Source organism: Ranitomeya imitator, chromosome 4 (assembly GCF_032444005.1).
Source record: "Ranitomeya imitator isolate aRanImi1 chromosome 4, aRanImi1.pri, whole genome shotgun sequence".
In the NCBI taxonomy this organism is placed as follows: domain Eukaryota; kingdom Metazoa; phylum Chordata; class Amphibia; order Anura; family Dendrobatidae; genus Ranitomeya; species Ranitomeya imitator.
In genome coordinates, this window is record NC_091285.1 from 475,672,073 (window position 1) to 475,690,912 (window position 18,840).

Genomic DNA, 18,840 nt, shown 5'->3' on the forward strand with positions numbered 1-18,840 from the left:
GGCCTTTCCCGCTCCTCACGACACCCTGGTGAGGAAATATTCAGAAAAATTCCCTCGCTCGAGTTCATATGAGTTTATGCCAGCAAGGGGGCGCAGCACCGCAAGTCTAGGTAGCTATGATCCCCTGCTTCCATTCAATCTCCAGTTTTTACAGGCAGGTGCACAGCTGCATTAGCAGGCTCCTGCTTGTAAAATTAATTAACCCCTTCAGATGGATTTACATCGTGGGACATGACTATAACAGCGGAAAGGTATGGGATATTGTTGTTTTTTTATTTTTCCTTTTTTACAGAACGAGGGTCATCATTTGGATTGAGTATAATAAACTATTACAACACCCTGTGTCTTTATTTCATTAAAATACTTTATTCCTATGGTGTGTGTGTTTTATTAACCATTTACTACTATTGGATTAATAATGAATAGGTGTCTTATTGACACCTCTCCATTATTAACCTGACTTCATGTCACCTTACAATAGCAAGGTGGCATTAAAGGGACTCTGTCACCTGAATTTGGCGGGACTGGTTTTGGGTCATATGGGCGGAGTTTTCGGGTGTTTGATTCACCCTTTCCTTACCCGCTGGCTGCATGCTGGCCGCAATATTGGATTGAAGTTCATTCTCTGTCCTCCGTAGTACACACCTGCGCAAGATAGGAGCTGCTCCATAGAGAATCATTGGTCCGTGTGCACTGCGTAGTTTTTGCGCCTCTCATACGTCCGTAAAATTCTCTAGTGTGACCCCGGCCTAATGCACAGCAGGACAATCCCCACACGGATAACCATCAGCTAGGGTTGAGCGAAACGGGTCGAACATTTTCAAAAGTCGCCGACTTTTGGCTAAGTCGGGGTTTCATGAAACCCGATCCGACCCCTGTGCGGGGTCGGCCATGCGGTACGCGACTTTCGCGCCAAAGTCGCGTTTCAATGACGCGAAAAGCGCCATTTCTCAGCCAATGAAGGTAAACGCAGAGTGTGGGCAGCGTGATGACATAGGTCCTGGTCCCCACCATCTTAGAGAAGGGCATTGCAGTGATTGGCTTGCTGTCTGCGACGTCACAGGGGCTATAAAGAGGCGTTCCCGCCGACCGCCATCTTACTGCTGCTGATCTGAGCTTAGGGAGAGGTTGCTGCCGCTTTGTCAGAAGCAGGGATAGCGTTAGGCAGGGTCCATTAACCACAAAACCGCTTGTGCTGCAGCGATTTGCACTGTCCAACACCACCCTCGGTGTGCAGGGACAGTGGAAGTTTTTTTTTTTTTTTTTTTCCCCTCAGCGCTGTAGCTCATTGGGCTGCCCTAGAAGGCTCCCTGATAGCTGCATTGCTGTGTGTACGCCGCTGTGCAAACCAACTGCTTTTTTCAAAGCACAAATCCTCTTGTTCCTTCCTTTCTGCACAGCTATCTTTTTTGTTTGTCCACACTTTTTATTTCATTTGTGCATCAGTCCACTCCTTATTGCTGCCTGCCATACCTGGCTGAGATTACTGCAGGCAGGGAGATAGTAGCTGCCTGCCATACCTGGCTGAGATTACTGCAGGCAGGGAGATAGTAATTGTAGGACATTCCCTGTTTTTTTTTTTGTTTTTTTTTTGGTGGGAGATTAAGATTGGCAATTTGGCATTTCTGCTAGAGTGCCATCCCTGTGTGTGCCATCTCTCTCACATAGTGGGCCATAGAAAGCCTTTTCATTTTTCTGTATTTTTTTTTGTGGGGTGTATAAATTCTCCCTGATAAAAATACAGTGGGAGATTAATATTGGCCTTTGGGCTTGTGTGCCAGTCCTGAGTGTGCCATCTCTCTCACAAATAGTGGGCCATAGAAAGCCTATTTTATTTTTTTGGGGGTTTTATAAATTCTCCCTGAAAAAAAGGGAGATTAATATTGGCCTCTGGGCTTGTGTGCCAGTCCTGAGCGTGCCATCTGTGCCAGCCCTGAGCGTGCCATCTCTCTCACAAATAGTGGGCCATAGAAAGCCTATTTATTTTTTTTTTTGGTTTTATAAATTCTCCCTGAAAAAAAGGGAGATTAATATTGGCCTCTGGGCTTGTGTGCCAGTCCTGAGCGTGCCATCTGTGCCAGCCCTGAGCGTGCCATCTCTCTCACAAATAGTGGGCCATAGAAAGCCTATTTAATTTTTTTTTTTGTTTTATAAATTTTCCCTGAAAAAAGGGAGATTAATATTGGCCTCTGGGCTTGTGTGCCAGTCCTGAGCGTGCCATCTGTGCCAGCCCTGAGCGTGCCATCTCTCTCACAAATAGTGGGCCATAGAAAGCCTATTTAATTTTTTTTTTTGTTTTATAAATTTTCCCTGAAAAAAGGGAGATTAATATTGGCCTCTGGGCTTGTGTGCCAGTTGTGAGCGTGCCATCTGTGCCAGTCCTGAGCGTGCCATCTCTCTCACAAATAGTGGGCCATAGAAAGCCTATTTAAATTTTTTTTTGGTTTTATAAATTCTCCCAGAAAAAAAGGGAGATTAATATTGGCCTCTGGGCTTCTGTGCCAGTCCTGAGCGTGCCATCTGTGCCAGTCCTGAGCGTCCCATCTCTCTCACAAATAGTGGGCCATAGAAAGCCTATTTTATTTTTTTGGGGGGTTTTATAAATTCTCCCTGAAAAAAAGGGAGATTAATATTGGCCTCTGGGCTTGTGTGCCAGTCCTGAGCGTGCCATCTGTGCCAGCCCTGAGCGTGCCATCTCTCTCACAAATAGTGGGCCATAGAAAGCCTATTTATTTTTTTTTTTGGTTTTATAAATTTTCCCTGAAAAAAGGGAGATTAATATTGGCCTCTGGGCTTGTGTGCCAGTTGTGAGCGTGCCATCTGTGCCAGTCCTGAGCGTGCCATCTCTCTCACAAATAGTGGGCCATAGAAAGCCTATTTAAATTTTTTTTTGGTTTTATAAATTCTACCAGAAAAAAAGGGAGATTAATATTGGCCTCTGGGCTTCTGTGCCAGTCCTGAGCGTGCCATCTGTGCCAGTCCTGAGCGTCCCATCTCTCTCACAAATAGTGGGCCATAGAAAGCCTATTTTTTTTTTTTTTTGGGTTTTAGAAATTCTCCCTGGAAAAAAAAAGGGAGATTAATATTGCCCTTTGGGCTTGTGTGCCAGTACTAAGCGTTCCATCTCTCTCTCTCTCTCTCTCAGTCAGTGGGCCATAGAACGCCTATTTTTGGTTTTATTTGTTTTCTAAATTCTCCCTGAAAAAATCATTTTATTTTATTTGGTTTCTAAATTCTTCCTGATAAAATCACATTTTTTTTATTATTTTTTTTTCTAAAGTCTCCCTGAAAAAAAAAAAAAAAAACAGTGGGAGATTAATATTGGCCTTTCTGCTTGTGTGCCAGTCTTGACTCCTGGGTGCGTCATCTCTCAGTCAGTGGGCCATAGAACGCCTATTTTTGGTTTTATTTGTTTTATAAATTCTCCCAGAAAAAATCATTTTATTTTATTTGGTTTCTAAATTCTTCCTGATAAAATCACATTTTTTTTATTATTTTTTTTTCTAAAGTCTCCCTGAAAAAAAAAAAAAAAAACAGTGGGAGATTAATATTGGCCTTTCTGCTTGTGTGCCAGTCTTGACTCCTGGGTGCGTCATCTCTCAGTCAGTGGGCCATAGAACGCCTATTTTTGGTTTTATTTGTTTTATAAATTCTCCCAGAAAAAATCATTTTATTTTATTTGGTTTCTAAATTCTTCCTGATAAAATCACATTTTTTTTATTATTTTTTTTTCTAAAGTCTCCCTGAAAAAAAAAAAAAAAAACAAAAAAAACAGTGGGAGATTAATATTGGCCTTTCTGCTTGTGTGCCAGTCTTGACTCCTGGGTGTGCCATCTCTCTCTCTCTCTCTCTCTCCAATTGTGGTCCATAGAAAGCCTACATTTTTTTTCCTTGATTTGGGTTCCAAAATCTACCAGAGAAAATAACTCCATCAATCATTGGTAGAAAAATATTGGCCTCTGGGCTTGTGTGCCACTCCTGATTCCTGTGTGCGTCATCTCTCACTCAGTGGCCCATAGAAAGCATATAGTTTGTTACATTTGTTTTCTAAATTCTCCCTGCAAAAATCTTTTTTTTTTTTTTGGGGGGGTTTCTAAAGTGTTCCTGAAAAAAATAAAAATAAAAAAAAAATAATAGTGTGACATTAATATTAACATTTGTGCTTCAGTGACAGTCCTGCGTGTGGGGCATCTCTCTAATTTGCAGCCACCAAAAAAAGAGTGTGTAACATTGGGCCTGATTTTCGCTGTGGTCTCACCAACCTGTAAAGGGGTAGCTAAATCATACTGAAGTTATAGCTCACCGTGTAAGTTGTGTGACTGCAACAAATAACGTTAGTTTGGTTACGTTTTTAAAACAATGAGGAAGTCTAGTGGAAGAGGTCGTGGCCGGGGGCGTTCATTGTCAGCTGGTAATGAGGGTAGTGGTAGTGGTGGAGCATCAGGTGGTCGTGGGGGAAAAAATATTGCACCTAAGTCTGGAGCTGTGGAGCCAGGTTCGTCGTCCGGCTACACAAGGCCTCGAACGCTCCCTTTTCTGGGATTAGGAAAACCGCTTTTAAAGCCGGAGCAGCAAGAGCAAGTTTTGGCTTATCTTGCTGACTCAGCCTCTAGCTCTTTTGCCTCATCTCGTGAAACTGGTAAAAGTAAAAGCAGCGCGTCGTTAGTGGATGTTCACGGTCAGGGACAAGTCACTTCCTTGTCCTCTTCAGCAAAAACAACAACAGAGAAGAATGCAGCAGGCGACACAACGGGTTACTCCATGGAGCTCTTTACACATACCGTCCCTGGCTTAGAAAGTGAAGCAGTTAACAGTCCATGCCCATTACAAATTGAATCTGACATGGAGTGCACTGACGCACAGCCACAGCCAGACTACTATGCTGGTCCTTTGACTCAGACCACAACATTGCCCTCGCAGGGTGCTGATCAAGAATCAGACCCTGATGAGACTATGTTGCCCCATCACGAACGCTATACCACCGAACGACACGGTGACACAGACGAAGTTGCGCAGGAGGTACAAGAAGAGTTATTAGATGACCCAGTTCTTGACCCCGATTGGCAGCCATTGGGGGAACAGGGTGCAGGCGGCAGCAGTTCTGAAGCAGAGGAGGAGGAGGGGCCGCAGCAGGCATCAACATCGCCACAGGTTCCATCTGCCGGGCCCGTATCTTGCCCAAAACGCGTGGCAAAGCCAAAACCTGGTGGAGGACAGCGTGGCCATCCGGTTAAAGCTCAGTCTGCAATGCCTGAAAAGGTATCCGATGCTAGAAAGAGTGCAGTCTGGCATTTTTTTAAACAACATCCAATTGATCAGCGCAAAGTCATCTGTCAAAAATGTTCTACTTCCTTAAGCAGAGGTCAGAATCTGAAAAGTCTCAATACTAGTTGCATGCATAGACATTTAACCACCATGCATTTGAAAGCTTGGACTAACTACCAAACGTCCCTTAAGGTTGTTGCACCCTCGGCCAATGAAGCTAGTCATCAACGCAACATCCCTTCCGGCAGTGTAGGACCACCATTTAGCGCACCACCTGCTGTATCTGTGCAGGTATCTTTGCCAGGCCAAAGCAGTCAGGGTCAGGGAATCACCAGTTTCGTAGTAGGAAACACTGCATCTAGGGCACCGGCGGCAACAATACCATCTCCCACCGTCTCTCAGTCTGCCATGTCCACCGGCACCCCCGCTAGTTCCACGATCTCCAGCTCTCCAGTCCAGCTCACCCTACATGAGACTATGGTTAGAAAAAGGAAATACTTAGCCTCGCATCCGCGTACACAGGGTTTGAACGCCCACATAGCTAGACTAATCTCGTTAGAGATGATGCCCTACCGGTTAGTTGAAAGCGAAGCTTTCAAAGACCTGATGGACTACGCTGTACCACGCTACGAGCTACCCAGTCGACACTTTTTTTCCAGAAAAGCCATCCCAGCCCTCCACCAGCATGTTAAAGAGCGCATCGTCCATGCACTCAGGCAATCTGTGAGCACAAAGGTGCACCTGACAACAGATGCATGGACCAGTAGGCATGGCCAGGGACGTTACGTGTCCATCACGGCACACTGGGTAAATGTGGTGGATTCAGGGTCCACAGGGGACAGCAAGTTTGGGACAGTTCTGCCTAGCCCACGGTCTAGTAAACAGTTGTCTGTAGCCGTTCGCACCCCCTCCTCCTCCTCCTCCTCGTCCTCCTGCAGAAGCAAGAGCTCGTCCACAGACCGCAGTCGCACAAACACTCCATCCGCACCTGCCACTGTTGCACACCAGGTCTCCCATTATGGGGCAGCTACTGGCATACGTCAGCAGGCTGTATTGGCTATGAAGTGTTTGGGCGACAATAGACACACCGCGGAAGTTCTGTCCGAGTTCTTGCAGCAAGAAACGCAGTCGTGGCTGGGCACTGTAGATCTTGAGGCAGGCAAGGTAGTGAGTGATAACGGAAGGAATTTCATGGCTGCCATCTCCCTTTCCCAACTGAAACACATTCCTTGCCTGGCTCACACCTTAAACCTGGTGGTGCAGTGCTTCCTGAAAAGTTATCCGGGGTTATCCGACCTGCTCCTCAAAGTGCGTGGACTTTGCGCACATATCCGCCGTTCGCCTGTACACTCCAGCCGTATGCAGACCTATCAGCGTTCTTTGAACCTTCCCCAGCATCGCCTAATCATAGACGTTGCAACAAGGTGGAACTCAACACTGCACATGCTTCAGAGACTGTGCGAACAGAGGCGGGCTGTTATGTTTTTGTGGGAGGATACACATACACGGGCAGGCAGTAGGATGGCAGACATGGAGTTGTCAGGTGTGCAGTGGTCGAAGATTCAAGACATGTGTCAAGTCCTTCAGTGTTTTGAGGAATGCACACGGCTGGTTAGTGCAGACAACGCCATAATAAGCATGAGCATCCCCCTAATGCGTCTGCTGATGCAAAGTTTGACGCACATAAAGGATCAGGCGTCTGCACCAGAGGAAGAGGAAAGCCTTGATGACAGTCAGCGATTGTCTGGTCAGGGCAGTGTACATGACGAGGTACCGGGCGAAGAGGAGGTGGAGGATGAGGAGGATGATGGGGATGAGTATATTTTTAATGAGGAAGCTTTCCCGGGGGCACGGGAAATTGGTGGCGTGGCAAGGCCGGGTTCTGGTTTTTTGAGGGACACAAGTGACGTAGATTTGCCTGCAACTGCCCCTCAACCAAGCACAACCGCAGATTTGACAACGGGAACTTTGGCCCACATGGCGGATTATGCCTTGCGTATCCTCAAAAGGGACACACGCATTACAAAAATGATGAACGATGACGATTACTGGTTGGCCTGCCTCCTTGATCCTCGCTATAAAGGCAAATTGCAAAATATTATGCCACATGAGAACTTGGAACTAATATTAGCAACAAAACAATCAACTCTTGTTGACCGTTTGCTTCTGGCATTCCCTGCACACAGCGCCCGTGATCGTTCTCACACGAGCTCCAGGGGCCAGCAGACCAGAGGTGTTAGAGGGGCAGAAATCAGAAGTGGCGTTGGCCAGAGGGGTTTTCTGACCAGGTTGTGGAGTGATTTTTCTATGACCGCAGACAGGACAGGTACTGCAGCATCAATTCAAAGTGACAGGAGACAACATTTGTCCAGTATGGTTACAAACTATTTTTCATCCCTTATCGACGTTCTCCCTCAACCGTCATTCCCATTTGATTACTGGGCATCCAAATTAGACACCTGGCCAGAATTGGCAGAATATGCATTGCAGGAGCTTGCTTGCCCGGCAGCTAGTGTCCTATCAGAAAGAGTATTCAGTGCTGCAGGTTCAATACTAACAGAAAAAAGGACTCGTCTGGCTACCCAAAATGTAGATGATCTAACCTTCATTAAAATGAACCACAACTGGATTTCAAAATCTTTTGCCCCACCCTGCCCGGCTGACACCTAGCTTTCCTATGAAAAGGTCTTGCCTGTGGACTATTCTGAATGACTTTTCCAATCTCGTAATTTTCTTCACCTGATTGTCCAGCATACGACATGTTTCCACCTCACGAAATGGCCAAACTCCCCACACGGGGCCGTGCTATCGCCACTTTGCGCTTGGACCCTTGAGAGTGCTGTTTGTCTGAAGAGGTGGGTGTGGCCGCTTTTGGTCGACGGCACTGCCACTGGGTCCCTCATAGTACAATAAAGTGTCTCTGGCGGTGGTGGTGCGCACCCAACGTCAGACACACCGTTGTAATATGAGGGGCCCTGTGCCTGTAACGCCGGCCACAAGACAGTTCCCCCCCCCAGCTCAAACAGTGCTCTACCACTAGCAAAATTATCTCTCACAGCTTCACCAATGTGTAGTCTAGGCGCTGACATCCTTCAATGCCTGGCACTGACAATACCATTGTTTTGACATTTTTGTTATGTTAGGCCTTCGAAGCCTGTCTGCGGTCCCTTCTTTCTACAACTACTACACTGACCAGGCCACTGCTGGCCGTGTTACCCTGGAACCAATTTAAAAGTGCCTACAGTCAGCCCAATTTTGTTATGTTAGGCCTTCGAAGACTGTCTGCCGTCACTCCTTCCACTAGACTTCCACTGACCATACACTGCTGCCCATGTACCCCTGGAACCAATTTAAAGTGCCTACAGCCAGCCCAATTTTGTTATGTTAGGCCTTGGAAGCCTGTCTGCGGTCACTCCTTCCACTAGACTTCCACTGACCAGACCACTGCTGCCCGTGTACCCCTGGAACCAATTTAAAAGTGCCTACAGCCAGCCCAAGTTTGTTATGTTAGGCCTTGGAAGCCTGTCTGCGGTCACTCCTTCCACTAGGCCTCCACTGACCACACCACTGCTGTCCGTGTACCCCTGGAACCAATTTAAAATTGCCTACAGCCATGTGTTATTATTTTAGGCCTTCGATGCCTGTCTGCGGTCACTCCTTCCACTAGGCCTCCACTGACCACACCACTGCTGTCCGTGTACCCCTGGAACCAATTTAAAATTGCCTACAGCCAGCCCAATTTTTTTATTTTAGGCCTTCGATGCCTGTCTGCGGTCCATTCTTTCAACTACTACTACACTGACCAGGTCACTGCTGCCCGTGTACCCCTGGAACCAATTTAAAATTGCCTACAGCCATGTGTTATTATTTTAGGCCTTCGATGCCTGTCTGCGGTCACTCCTTCCACTAGGCCTCCACTGACCACACCACTGCTGCCCGTGTACCCCTGGAACCAATTTAAAATTGCCTACAGCCAGCCCAATTTTTTTATTTTAGGCCTTCGATGCCTGTCTGCGGTCCATTCTTTCAACTACTACTACACTGACCAGGTCACTGCTGCCCGTGTACCCCTGGAACCAATTTAAAATTGCCTACAGCCATGTGTTATTATTTTAGGCCTTCGATGCCTGTCTGCGGTCACTCCTTCCACTAGGCCTCCACTGACCACACCACTGCTGTCCGTGTACCCCTGGAACCAATTTAAAATTGCCTACAGCCATGTGTTTTTATTTTAGGCCTTCGATGCCTGTCTGCGGTCCATTCTTTCAACTACTACTACACTGACCAGGGCACTGCTGGCCGTGTTACCCTGGAACCAATTTAAAAGTGCCTACAGTCAGCCCAATTTTGTTATGTTAGGCCTTCGAAGACTGTCTGCCGTCACTCCTTCCACTAGACTTCCACTGACCATACACTGCTGCCCATGTACCCCTGGAACCAATTTAAAGTGCCTACAGCCAGCCCAATTTTGTTATGTTAGGCCTTCGAAGCCTGTCTGCGGTCACTCCTTCCACTAGACTTCCACTGACCAGACCACTGCTGCCCGTGTACCCCTGGAACCAATTTAAAAGTGCCTACAGCCAGCCCAAGTTTGTTATGTTAGGCCTTGGAAGCCTGTCTGCGGTCACTCCTTCCACTAGACTTCCACTGACCAGACCACTGCTGCCCGTGTACCCCTGGAACCAATTTAAAAGTGCCTACAGCCAGCCCAAGTTTGTTATGTTAGGCCTTCGAAGCCTGTCTGCGGTCCATTCTTTCAACTACTACTACACTGACCAGGTCACTGCTGCCCGTGTACCCCTGGAACCAATTTAAAAGTGCCTACAGCCAGCCCAAGTTTGTTATGTTAGGCCTTGGAAGCCTGTCTGCGGTCACTCCTTCCACTAGACTTCCACTGACCAGACCACTGCTGCCCGTGTACCCCTGGAACCAATTTAAAAGTGCCTACAGCCAGCCCAAGTTTGTTATGTTAGGCCTTCGAAGCCTGTCTGCGGTCCATTCTTTCAACTACTACTACACTGACCAGGTCACTGCTGCCCGTGTACCCCTGGAACCAATTTAAAAGTGCCTACAGCCAGCCCAAGTTTGTTATGTTAGGCCTTGGAAGCCTGTCTGCGGTCACTCCTTCCACTAGACTTCCACTGACCAGACCACTGCTGCCCGTGTACCCCTGGAACCAATTTAAAAGTGCCTACAGCCAGCCCAAGTTTGTTATGTTAGGCCTTGGAAGCCTGTCTGCGGTCACTCCTTCCACTAGGCCTCCACTGACCACACCACTGCTGTCCGTGTACCCCTGGAACCAATTTAAAATTGCCTACAGCCATGTGTTATTATTTTAGGCCTTCGATGCCTGTCTGCGGTCACTCCTTCCACTAGGCCTCCACTGACCACACCACTGCTGCCCGTGTACCCCTGGAACCAATTTAAAATTGCCTACAGCCATGTGTTATTATTTTAGGCCTTCGATGCCTGTCTGCGGTCACTCCTTCCACTAGGCCTCCACTGACCACACCACTGCTGTCCGTGTACCCCTGGAACCAATTTAAAATTGCCTACAGCCATGTGTTATTATTTTAGTCCTTCGATGCCTGTCTGCGGTCACTCCTTCCACTAGGCCTCCACTGACCACACCACTGCTGCCCGTGTACCCCTGGAACCAATTTAAAATTGCCTACAGCCAGCCCAATTTTTTTATTTTAGGCCTTCGATGCCTGTCTGCGGTCCATTCTTTCAACTACTACTACACTGACCAGGTCACTGCTGCCCGTGTACCCCTGGAACCAATTTAAAATTGCCTACAGCCATGTGTTATTATTTTAGGCCTTCGATGCCTGTCTGCGGTCACTCCTTCCACTAGGCCTCCACTGACCACACCACTGCTGTCCGTGTACCCCTGGAACCAATTTAAAATTGCCTACAGCCATGTGTTTTTATTTTAGGCCTTCGATGCCTGTCTGCGGTCCATTCTTTCAACTACTACTACACTGACCAGGGCACTGCTGGCCGTGTACCCCTGGAACCAACATCAGAAAATATAAAAATAAGTATTTTGCTTATAAAAAAGAAAATACTGGTGAGATATCAAATGCAGACATTTTAACATTAAAAACAAACACACAACTAAAATCTGGTACAGTACTAAAAATGGCCACCAGCTACAATTACTTTCTCCTGCAAGTAGTTAACTGAAAGTTTTTTTAAATTGAAAACACACATATGGCATCCACCGAGTGTTGTCCTGTCGCGTCTTCTTTATATTATTGCCGAGAAGATGCAAAATAATGAAAATAATAAAATCATTAATTACCAAAATAATAGAGAAAGTCAACACCACATTGCAAATAAACATTCATTCCAAATAAAGAAGCAGGGCGCGTCCGAGGGTGAGTATATACCTAATAAGAATCTAATCACCCTCGGACGCGCAATGCTTATTTCCAACAGCCTTCCTTCCTAAGAATCAGCCCTTCCGTCGTGTAGAGAGACGTTGTGTTACACTCCAAGGTGTTCCCCAGGTTGCCTTTCCTGAGCTTCGATCTTCCGGCTCTCGTTTAGTAGTTCTTGGAAACTACACTGCATTAGGCCTTCAAATTGGGTATGGGGTGTAGAGAGAGGGTGTGTTACACTCCAAGGTGTTCCCCAGGTTGCCTTTCCTGAGCTTCGATATTCCGGCTCTCGTTTAGTAGTTGTTGGAAACTACACTGCATTAGGCCTTCAAATTGGGTATGGGGTGTAGAGAGAGGGTGTGTTACACTCCAAGGTGTTCCCCAGGTTGCCTTTCCTGAGCTTCGAAATTCCGGCTCTCGTTTAGTAGTTGTTGGAAACTACACTGCATTAGGCCTACAAATTTGGTATGGGGGAAACATTGGCGCATCTGCGGTCCCTCCTTCCTCTAGGCCTCCACTGACCTGTCTACTGCTGCCCGTGTTCCCCTGGAACCAATTTTAAATTGCCTACAGGCAGCCCAATTTATTATGTTAGGGCTTCGAAGCCTGTCTGCGGTCCCTCCTTCCACTAGGCCTCCACTGACCTGTCTACTGCTGCCCGTGTACCCCTTGAACCAACATCATAAAATAAAAAAAAAAGGATTTTGCTTATAAAAAAGAAAATACTGGTGAGATATCAAATGCAGACATTTTGACATTAAAAACAAACAAACAGCTAAAATCTGGTACAGTACTAAAAATGGCCACCAGCTACAATTACTTTCTCCTGCAAGTAGTTAACTGAAAGGTTTTTTAAATTGAAAACACACATATGGCATCCACCGAGTGTTGTCCTGTCGCGTCTTCTTTATATTATTGCCGAGAAGATGCAAAATAATGAAAATAATAAAATCATTAATTACCAAAATAATAGAGAAAGTCAACACCACATTGCAAATAAACATTCATTCCAAATAAAGAAGCAGGGCGCGTCCGAGGGTGAGTATATACCTAATAAGAATCTAATCACCCTCGGACGCGCAATGCTTATTTCCAACAGCCTTCCTTCCTAAGAATCATCCCTTCCGTGGTGTAGAGAGACGTTGTGTTACACTCCAAGGTGTTCCCCAGGTTGCCTTTCCTGAGCTTCGATCTACCGGCTCTCGTTTAGTAGTTGTTGGATACTACGCTGCATTAGGCCTTCAAATTGGGTATGGGGTGTAGAGAGATGGTGTGTTCCACTCCAAGGTGTTCCCCAGGTTGCCTTTCCTGAGCTTCGATCTTCCGGCTCTCGTTTAGTAGTTCTTGGAAACTACACTGCATTAGGCCTTCAAATTGGGTATGGGGTGTAGAGAGAGGGTGTGTTACACTCCAAGGTGTTCCCCAGGTTGCCTTTCCTGAGCTTCGATATTCCGGCTCTCGTTTAGTAGTTGTCGGAAACTACGCTGCATTAGGCCTACAAATTGGGTATGGGGTGTAGAGAGAGGGTGTGTTACACTCCAAGGTGTTCCCCAGGTTGCCTTTCCTGAGCTTCGATATTCCGGCTCTCGTTTAGTAGTTGTCGGAAACTACGCTGCATTAGGCCTACAAATTGGGTATGGGGTGTAGAGAGAGGGTTTGTTACACTCCAAGGTGTTCCCCAGGTTGCCTTTCCTGAGCTTCGATCTTCCGGCTCTCGTTTAGTAGTTGTTGGAAACTACGCTGCATTAGGCCTTCAAATTGGGTATGGGGTGTAGCGAGAGGGTGTGTTACACTCCAAGGTGTTCCCCAGGTTGCCTTTCCTGAGCTTCGATCTTCCGGCTCTCGTTTAGTAGTTCTTGGAAACTACACTGCATTAGACCTTCAAATTGGGTATGGGATGTAGAGAGAGGGTGTGTTACACTCTAAGGTGTTCCCCAGGTTTCCTTGCCATTGCTTCGGTCTTCCGACTCTCGTTTAGTAGTTGTAGAAAAGTACACTGCATTAGGCCATACAAAATGGGTATGGGGTGGAGAGAGATGGTGTGTTACACTCCAAGGTGTTCCCCAGGTTGCCTTTCCTGAGCTTCTATCTTCAGGCTCTCATTAAATTGTGGTTAAATGGAACAACTGCATTTGGCGTACTAGTTGGTTTGGGGCCTACTATCGGTGTCTGCCACTCCTTGCTGTTCTCCTCCACTGAACAAAGCTGTGCCGCCTGTTTACTACGGTTGCCAATTTTGAACTGCATTTCGACTACTTACTGATTTGGCCCTACTCTCTGTGTCAGCCTCTCATTCCAGTTGTCCTCCACTGCAATGCCCCCTGGTTATTCCTGTGTTACCAATTTTGAACTGCATTTAGCCCACTTTCTTCTTTGGGCCTATATCTGTGTTTCCACTTCATCGTGCCCATTGCCCAGCCAGTGATAGATGAGTCTGCTGGTACATTGACCCATAACGCAACATTCCCCGTGCACGCTACACAACAACATTGTGACCCTGCTGAAAGTCAGGTTGCTCTTCCCGCATACCATACCACCTTACACGGGGACAAAGAGGAAGGTGCAGATGAAAGTGCAGGTTCCTTCATCAGGTGGGGGGAGGAATACTAGTTGGCGACGTCACTGGCACAGGGCCTCTCATAGTACGCAAAAGTGTTGCTGCCGGTGGGAGGCGCCCCCGCCGTGCAAACACACCGCTGTACTTTGAGGGGCCCTGTGCCAGTGCCAATGCCAACGAGTGGGCCCCCCCTGCTTGCTCAGGTTCACAGCACTTGCAAAGTTGAAATACTTACCTCTCCCTGCTCCACTGCCGTGACGTGGTCCAGATTTCCTGGGCCCACTAATTACTTGAACCAGCCCTACCCCCCACAACTTTAGCCAAATGACCCCCAATTTCAAATGCCTTCCAATTATTATAAGGTAAATTACGCTTGACAAGCTTCATTAAGAAGAATGGATGGTTTTGACATTAAAATGGGCACTCTAGGTGTTTTCCTGGCCCCCACTCACTGCCGACTATGCTGCCCCATTGACTTGCATTGGGTTTCGTGTTTCGGTCGATCCCGACTTTACGTCATAATCGGCCGATTTCACTCGACCCGACTTTGGACATAGTCGGGTTTCGCAAAACCCGGCTCGACTCTAAAAAGGTCAAGGTCGCTCAACTCTACCATCAGCGGAGTAATCACAGCAGCCTCTGTCCTCCCTGCACACAACTTATCCCATATGGGAAGAGCTGAGGAGAAACTACATTTCCCAAAACCCTTTGCCTCCCTCCTCTCCAGCCAGCCAGTCCTGTTCCCTGGGGACGCGGTGACGCGCGGTCAGGCCGCCGCTGATTGGCTGACGTGCAGCTTTGTTTGCCATTTATGGACAGGGACAGCCCGGACTGGTGCTGGACGCTCATTGTAAATCGCATGACTGAGGGAGAAGCGGCCGCAGCTGGAACCGCAGGAGCAGCCACCGGGAGACGCGGCGGCTGGAGCTCAGTGACGGCTCGTCTGCTGCACCGCTACCCGCCCTGCTGCCGCCCCGGTCTGAGGCAGGAGCCCTTCATGTCTGCTGGAGTCGGGATACACATCAGGAAGGAAGAGCTGTAACCTGCCGCGTCCCCGCACTCCGCCGGCACCATGGTGAGTGCACCGACCTGTGCGATCGCGGACTCGCCTGCTACTCTTTGTATATGTCTATATCTATATCATGTGTTTTTATATATTTTATTTCCAGTTCTGACGCTAATGTTATCCAGTTGGCAGGCAGCCCCACTGCATCATCTAACCTGTCTGGGGGTCCTACATGATCTGCTCATTGCTTGTCACTGACCTGAGGTGACAGTGGACATCTCTAGATATTATTTTCTGTGCCCGTATAACTGTATCCCCCCAGCAGTGCTAGTGCCCTGGTGTTGGTGCGGGGACGTATCACGGGGCTGTACCCTTGGTGCCAGGGGGTGCTAAAAAGCTGCTGGGGCCAGGCCAGCTTGTGTAGCTATAGCCCTCATTGAGGGAAAGCCTTGCTGGGGTACAGAGGTGGTCTCCAGTTACTGCTCCTCCTGTGAAGCTGCCCACCACCCTGACCCCCTAGTACAGGGTCTTCTCCCCTCCTGGCAGCTGCCATGGTGGACCTACAGCAGGTTTGTGCTTGGCTTCTCTGGGATACAGAGGTGGTCTCCAGTTACTGCTCCTCCTGTGAAGCTGCCCACCACCCTGACCCCCTAGTACAGGGTCTTCTCCCCTCCTGGCAGCTGCCATGGTGGACCTACAGCAGGTAGAGCACAGACAGGTGTGGGGCTTGTGCTTGGCTTCTCTGGGATACAGAGGTGGTCTCCAGTTACTGCTCCTCCTGTGAAGCTGCCCACCACCCTGACCCCCTAGTACAGGGTCTTCTCCCCTCCTGGCAGCTCCATGGTGGACCTACAGCAGGTAGAGCACAGACAGGTGTGGGGCTTGTGCTTGGCTTCTCTGGGATACAGAGGTGGTCTCCAGTTACTGCTCCTCCTGTGAAGCTGCCCACCACCCTGACCCCCTAGTACAGTATCTGCTCACCCTCCTGGCAGCTCCATGGTGGACCTACAGCAGGTAGAGCACAGACAGGTGTGGGGCTTGTGCTTGGCTTCTCTGGGATACAGAGGTGGTCTCCAGTTACTGCTCCTCCTGTGAAGCTGCCCACCACCCTGACCCCCTAGTACAGTATCTGCTCCCCCTCCTGGCAGCTGCTATGGTGGACCTACAGCAGGTAGAGCACAGACAGGTGTGGGGCTTGTGCTTGGCTTCTCTGGGATACAGAGGTGGTCTCCAGTTACTGCTCCTCCTGTGAAGCTGCCCACCACCCTGACCCCCTAGTACAGTATCTGCTCCCCCTCCTGGCAGCTGCTATGGTGGACATACAACAGGTAGAGCACAGACAGGTGTGGGGCTTGTGCTTGGCTTCTCTGGGATACAGAGGTGGTCTCCAGTTACTGCTCCTCCTGTGAAGCTGCCCACCACCCTGACCCCCTAGTACAGTATCTGCTCCCCCTCCTGGCAGCTGCTATGGTGGACATACAACAGGTAGAGCACAGACAGGTGTGGCGAATGTACTCGGCTTCGCTTCCCTTTTCTTCACTTTACAATGTTTGTTCCTAGCAGACCTTTAACCCTGCCTGTTGTAGGAAGGGCCGTACCTGGCTAAGAGCCTGATCATCCCCCTGCTGAGTGGTTCTGCAGATGGTGCTGTGCTTAATGCCAACACCATTACCTGGGAAACTAACAAGCTGGAAATGTGGGTGATTGCCTGCAGGGCACGGTGCGCTCACTCCTGGAGAGCGGCTCGCTCTTCCTCCCAGTCTCTAGGGTTACAGACTCCATAGGGACACTTGTACCTGACTACGTACAATAAGCCTTCTATTACAGGAAGCTCAGGACCTCTCCATGTGCCTGAACAGATAGCTGCTCTAAGATGGTGGCCCTGACCTGTTCTTGTATGACATGGGCAGATATTCCTGCAGGGAACCTGTCTGACCAAGAAGTGATAGCAGCTGATGGGTTTGAGCACTGGGCCCAGACGTCATCCACTGGTTGGCATGCTGGCCTCTGTTCCATAAGGAGATGTTCTCATGAGGCCTACAAGCAGTAGAATGGCTGACAGTCGGGTTTCTGAGCCCTAAACCTTGCCTACATAGCAGAACTTCTTAACAGTGTTATAGGATGCATGGTCTGTTAGTGTACCAATATTTTGTGAAAAACCTTCCTAAATTTGACATTATAGGACCTCTTTAACCCCCATCACTAATGTGTGTTTTTTTTATTACTTTATGCAATGTCTGTTTCCTATAAAGCACCTGTAATAAGTAACATACCCCATAGAAGTCAATATCATTTTATCACTATTTATGGCCGTTCTGAAATCCCACTGCAGATTGTAGGGATCTGGAGTGTTATTTGTCAGCAGTACTATACTACTTTCACACTAGTGGCATTGCGATGACTTCATGGGCATGGTTCTGGTAAGACTTTGGCTTCGGGGTCTCTGTGCATTCCCAGGGGTCATCCTGTGGAGCTGCGGAGAGGTGGTCGGGCATGGAGCTACTGTGCATGTTCCACCATTCTGGCTACTGGTCATCCCACCTGCAAAATGTATTTCTAAAACTGTACACAAGTGTGACCACCGCTGCTGGAGGGCGGCAGTGGCAATAACCACAGTGCTGTGGACCCCAGAATATAGGTCCATACAGAGCATTGTAAAGCTTAAACTGTGCAGTAATGTTCCTATTTGTGAAATAAAATTAAAATATTTCTACTCTGAGGTCAACATTAAACGGGATCTCCAAGGTGTGAAGGTCCATTTAAAGCATTTATGGGATCGTCCATAGGCTTCACCAGACCACTTAAAGTGTCCAAAGTATAAGAAGGGAAACCGGCCCTGGCAGTGGAGAAGTCACGTAGTCAGAATATGCTTTATGAATTGGCAGTAAGTCTGTAGTCTGGACACGAAACAGGAGGCAGGATGTTGGAGGTATGAAGGGTTAACCATGCCTTTGGAAGGAAGGTTGGAGCCAGGCCTGTGTATGTAGAGAAGGCATCTTTGTGTTGGTCCTGCCTCCACACTGGTCCTGTTCACACTTTTCCCACTGGGTGACGGCACAAGGTGAATGGAGGCAGTGTCCTAGCCGCGCGTTGAGCTGGGTGTAAGCTGCTGTGGCTCCTCTTTGCTTGCATTCATTTCCTGACTGACTTGGAGCTGTTTTTGGGAAGGACAGAGTGCCGCAGTCATCGGGGACTCTCATCGCACACATGACTCAGTCCTATGCTATCACTTCTGGGTCCATAGCTGGCATCTAGTGTCACAGTATCATTGGGATGAATTGGCATCTAATGCATTACTCATTACAACCAGGAGAGTTGTTTGTTTTTTGGCCGTGGCAGCGCTGTCACGTGTCTCAGAGCAAGGTGTGTCAGTGATGACATGTTATAGGTGTGCGGCTGTCCCCAAGAGTCGGGCTATACGTGCTCACACCCAGCAATATCCGCTCTCTGAAAATATCATCTATGAAAGAGGTTTGCCCAGGCTATATACTTTGCCCGCTCACTGTACACTTCTGCTCACATGTGGTACTCCTCTGGTCGCTCACTCTACACTTCTGCTCACATGTGGGAAAAAAAAAGAGGCTATAGCTTCCACAGGGGAACATGGGGGTTGTCTTGTGTAGCCC

General features: G+C 48.2%; 1 protein-coding gene across 1 annotated transcript in view; it reads left to right on the plus strand.

Annotated features, from left to right (window-relative positions):
• Positions 1 to 15,044: 15,044 nt before the first annotated feature.
• Positions 15,045 to 18,840, plus strand: part of MYO1E (myosin IE) — a 198,896-nt gene continuing 195,100 nt past the window's right edge. The window contains exon 1 of the mRNA XM_069765889.1: positions 15,045 to 15,283. Coding sequence (XP_069621990.1) covers positions 15,281 to 15,283 — 3 coding nt within the window. The 5' untranslated portion in view covers positions 15,045 to 15,280. The remainder of the gene's footprint in view (positions 15,284 to 18,840) is intronic.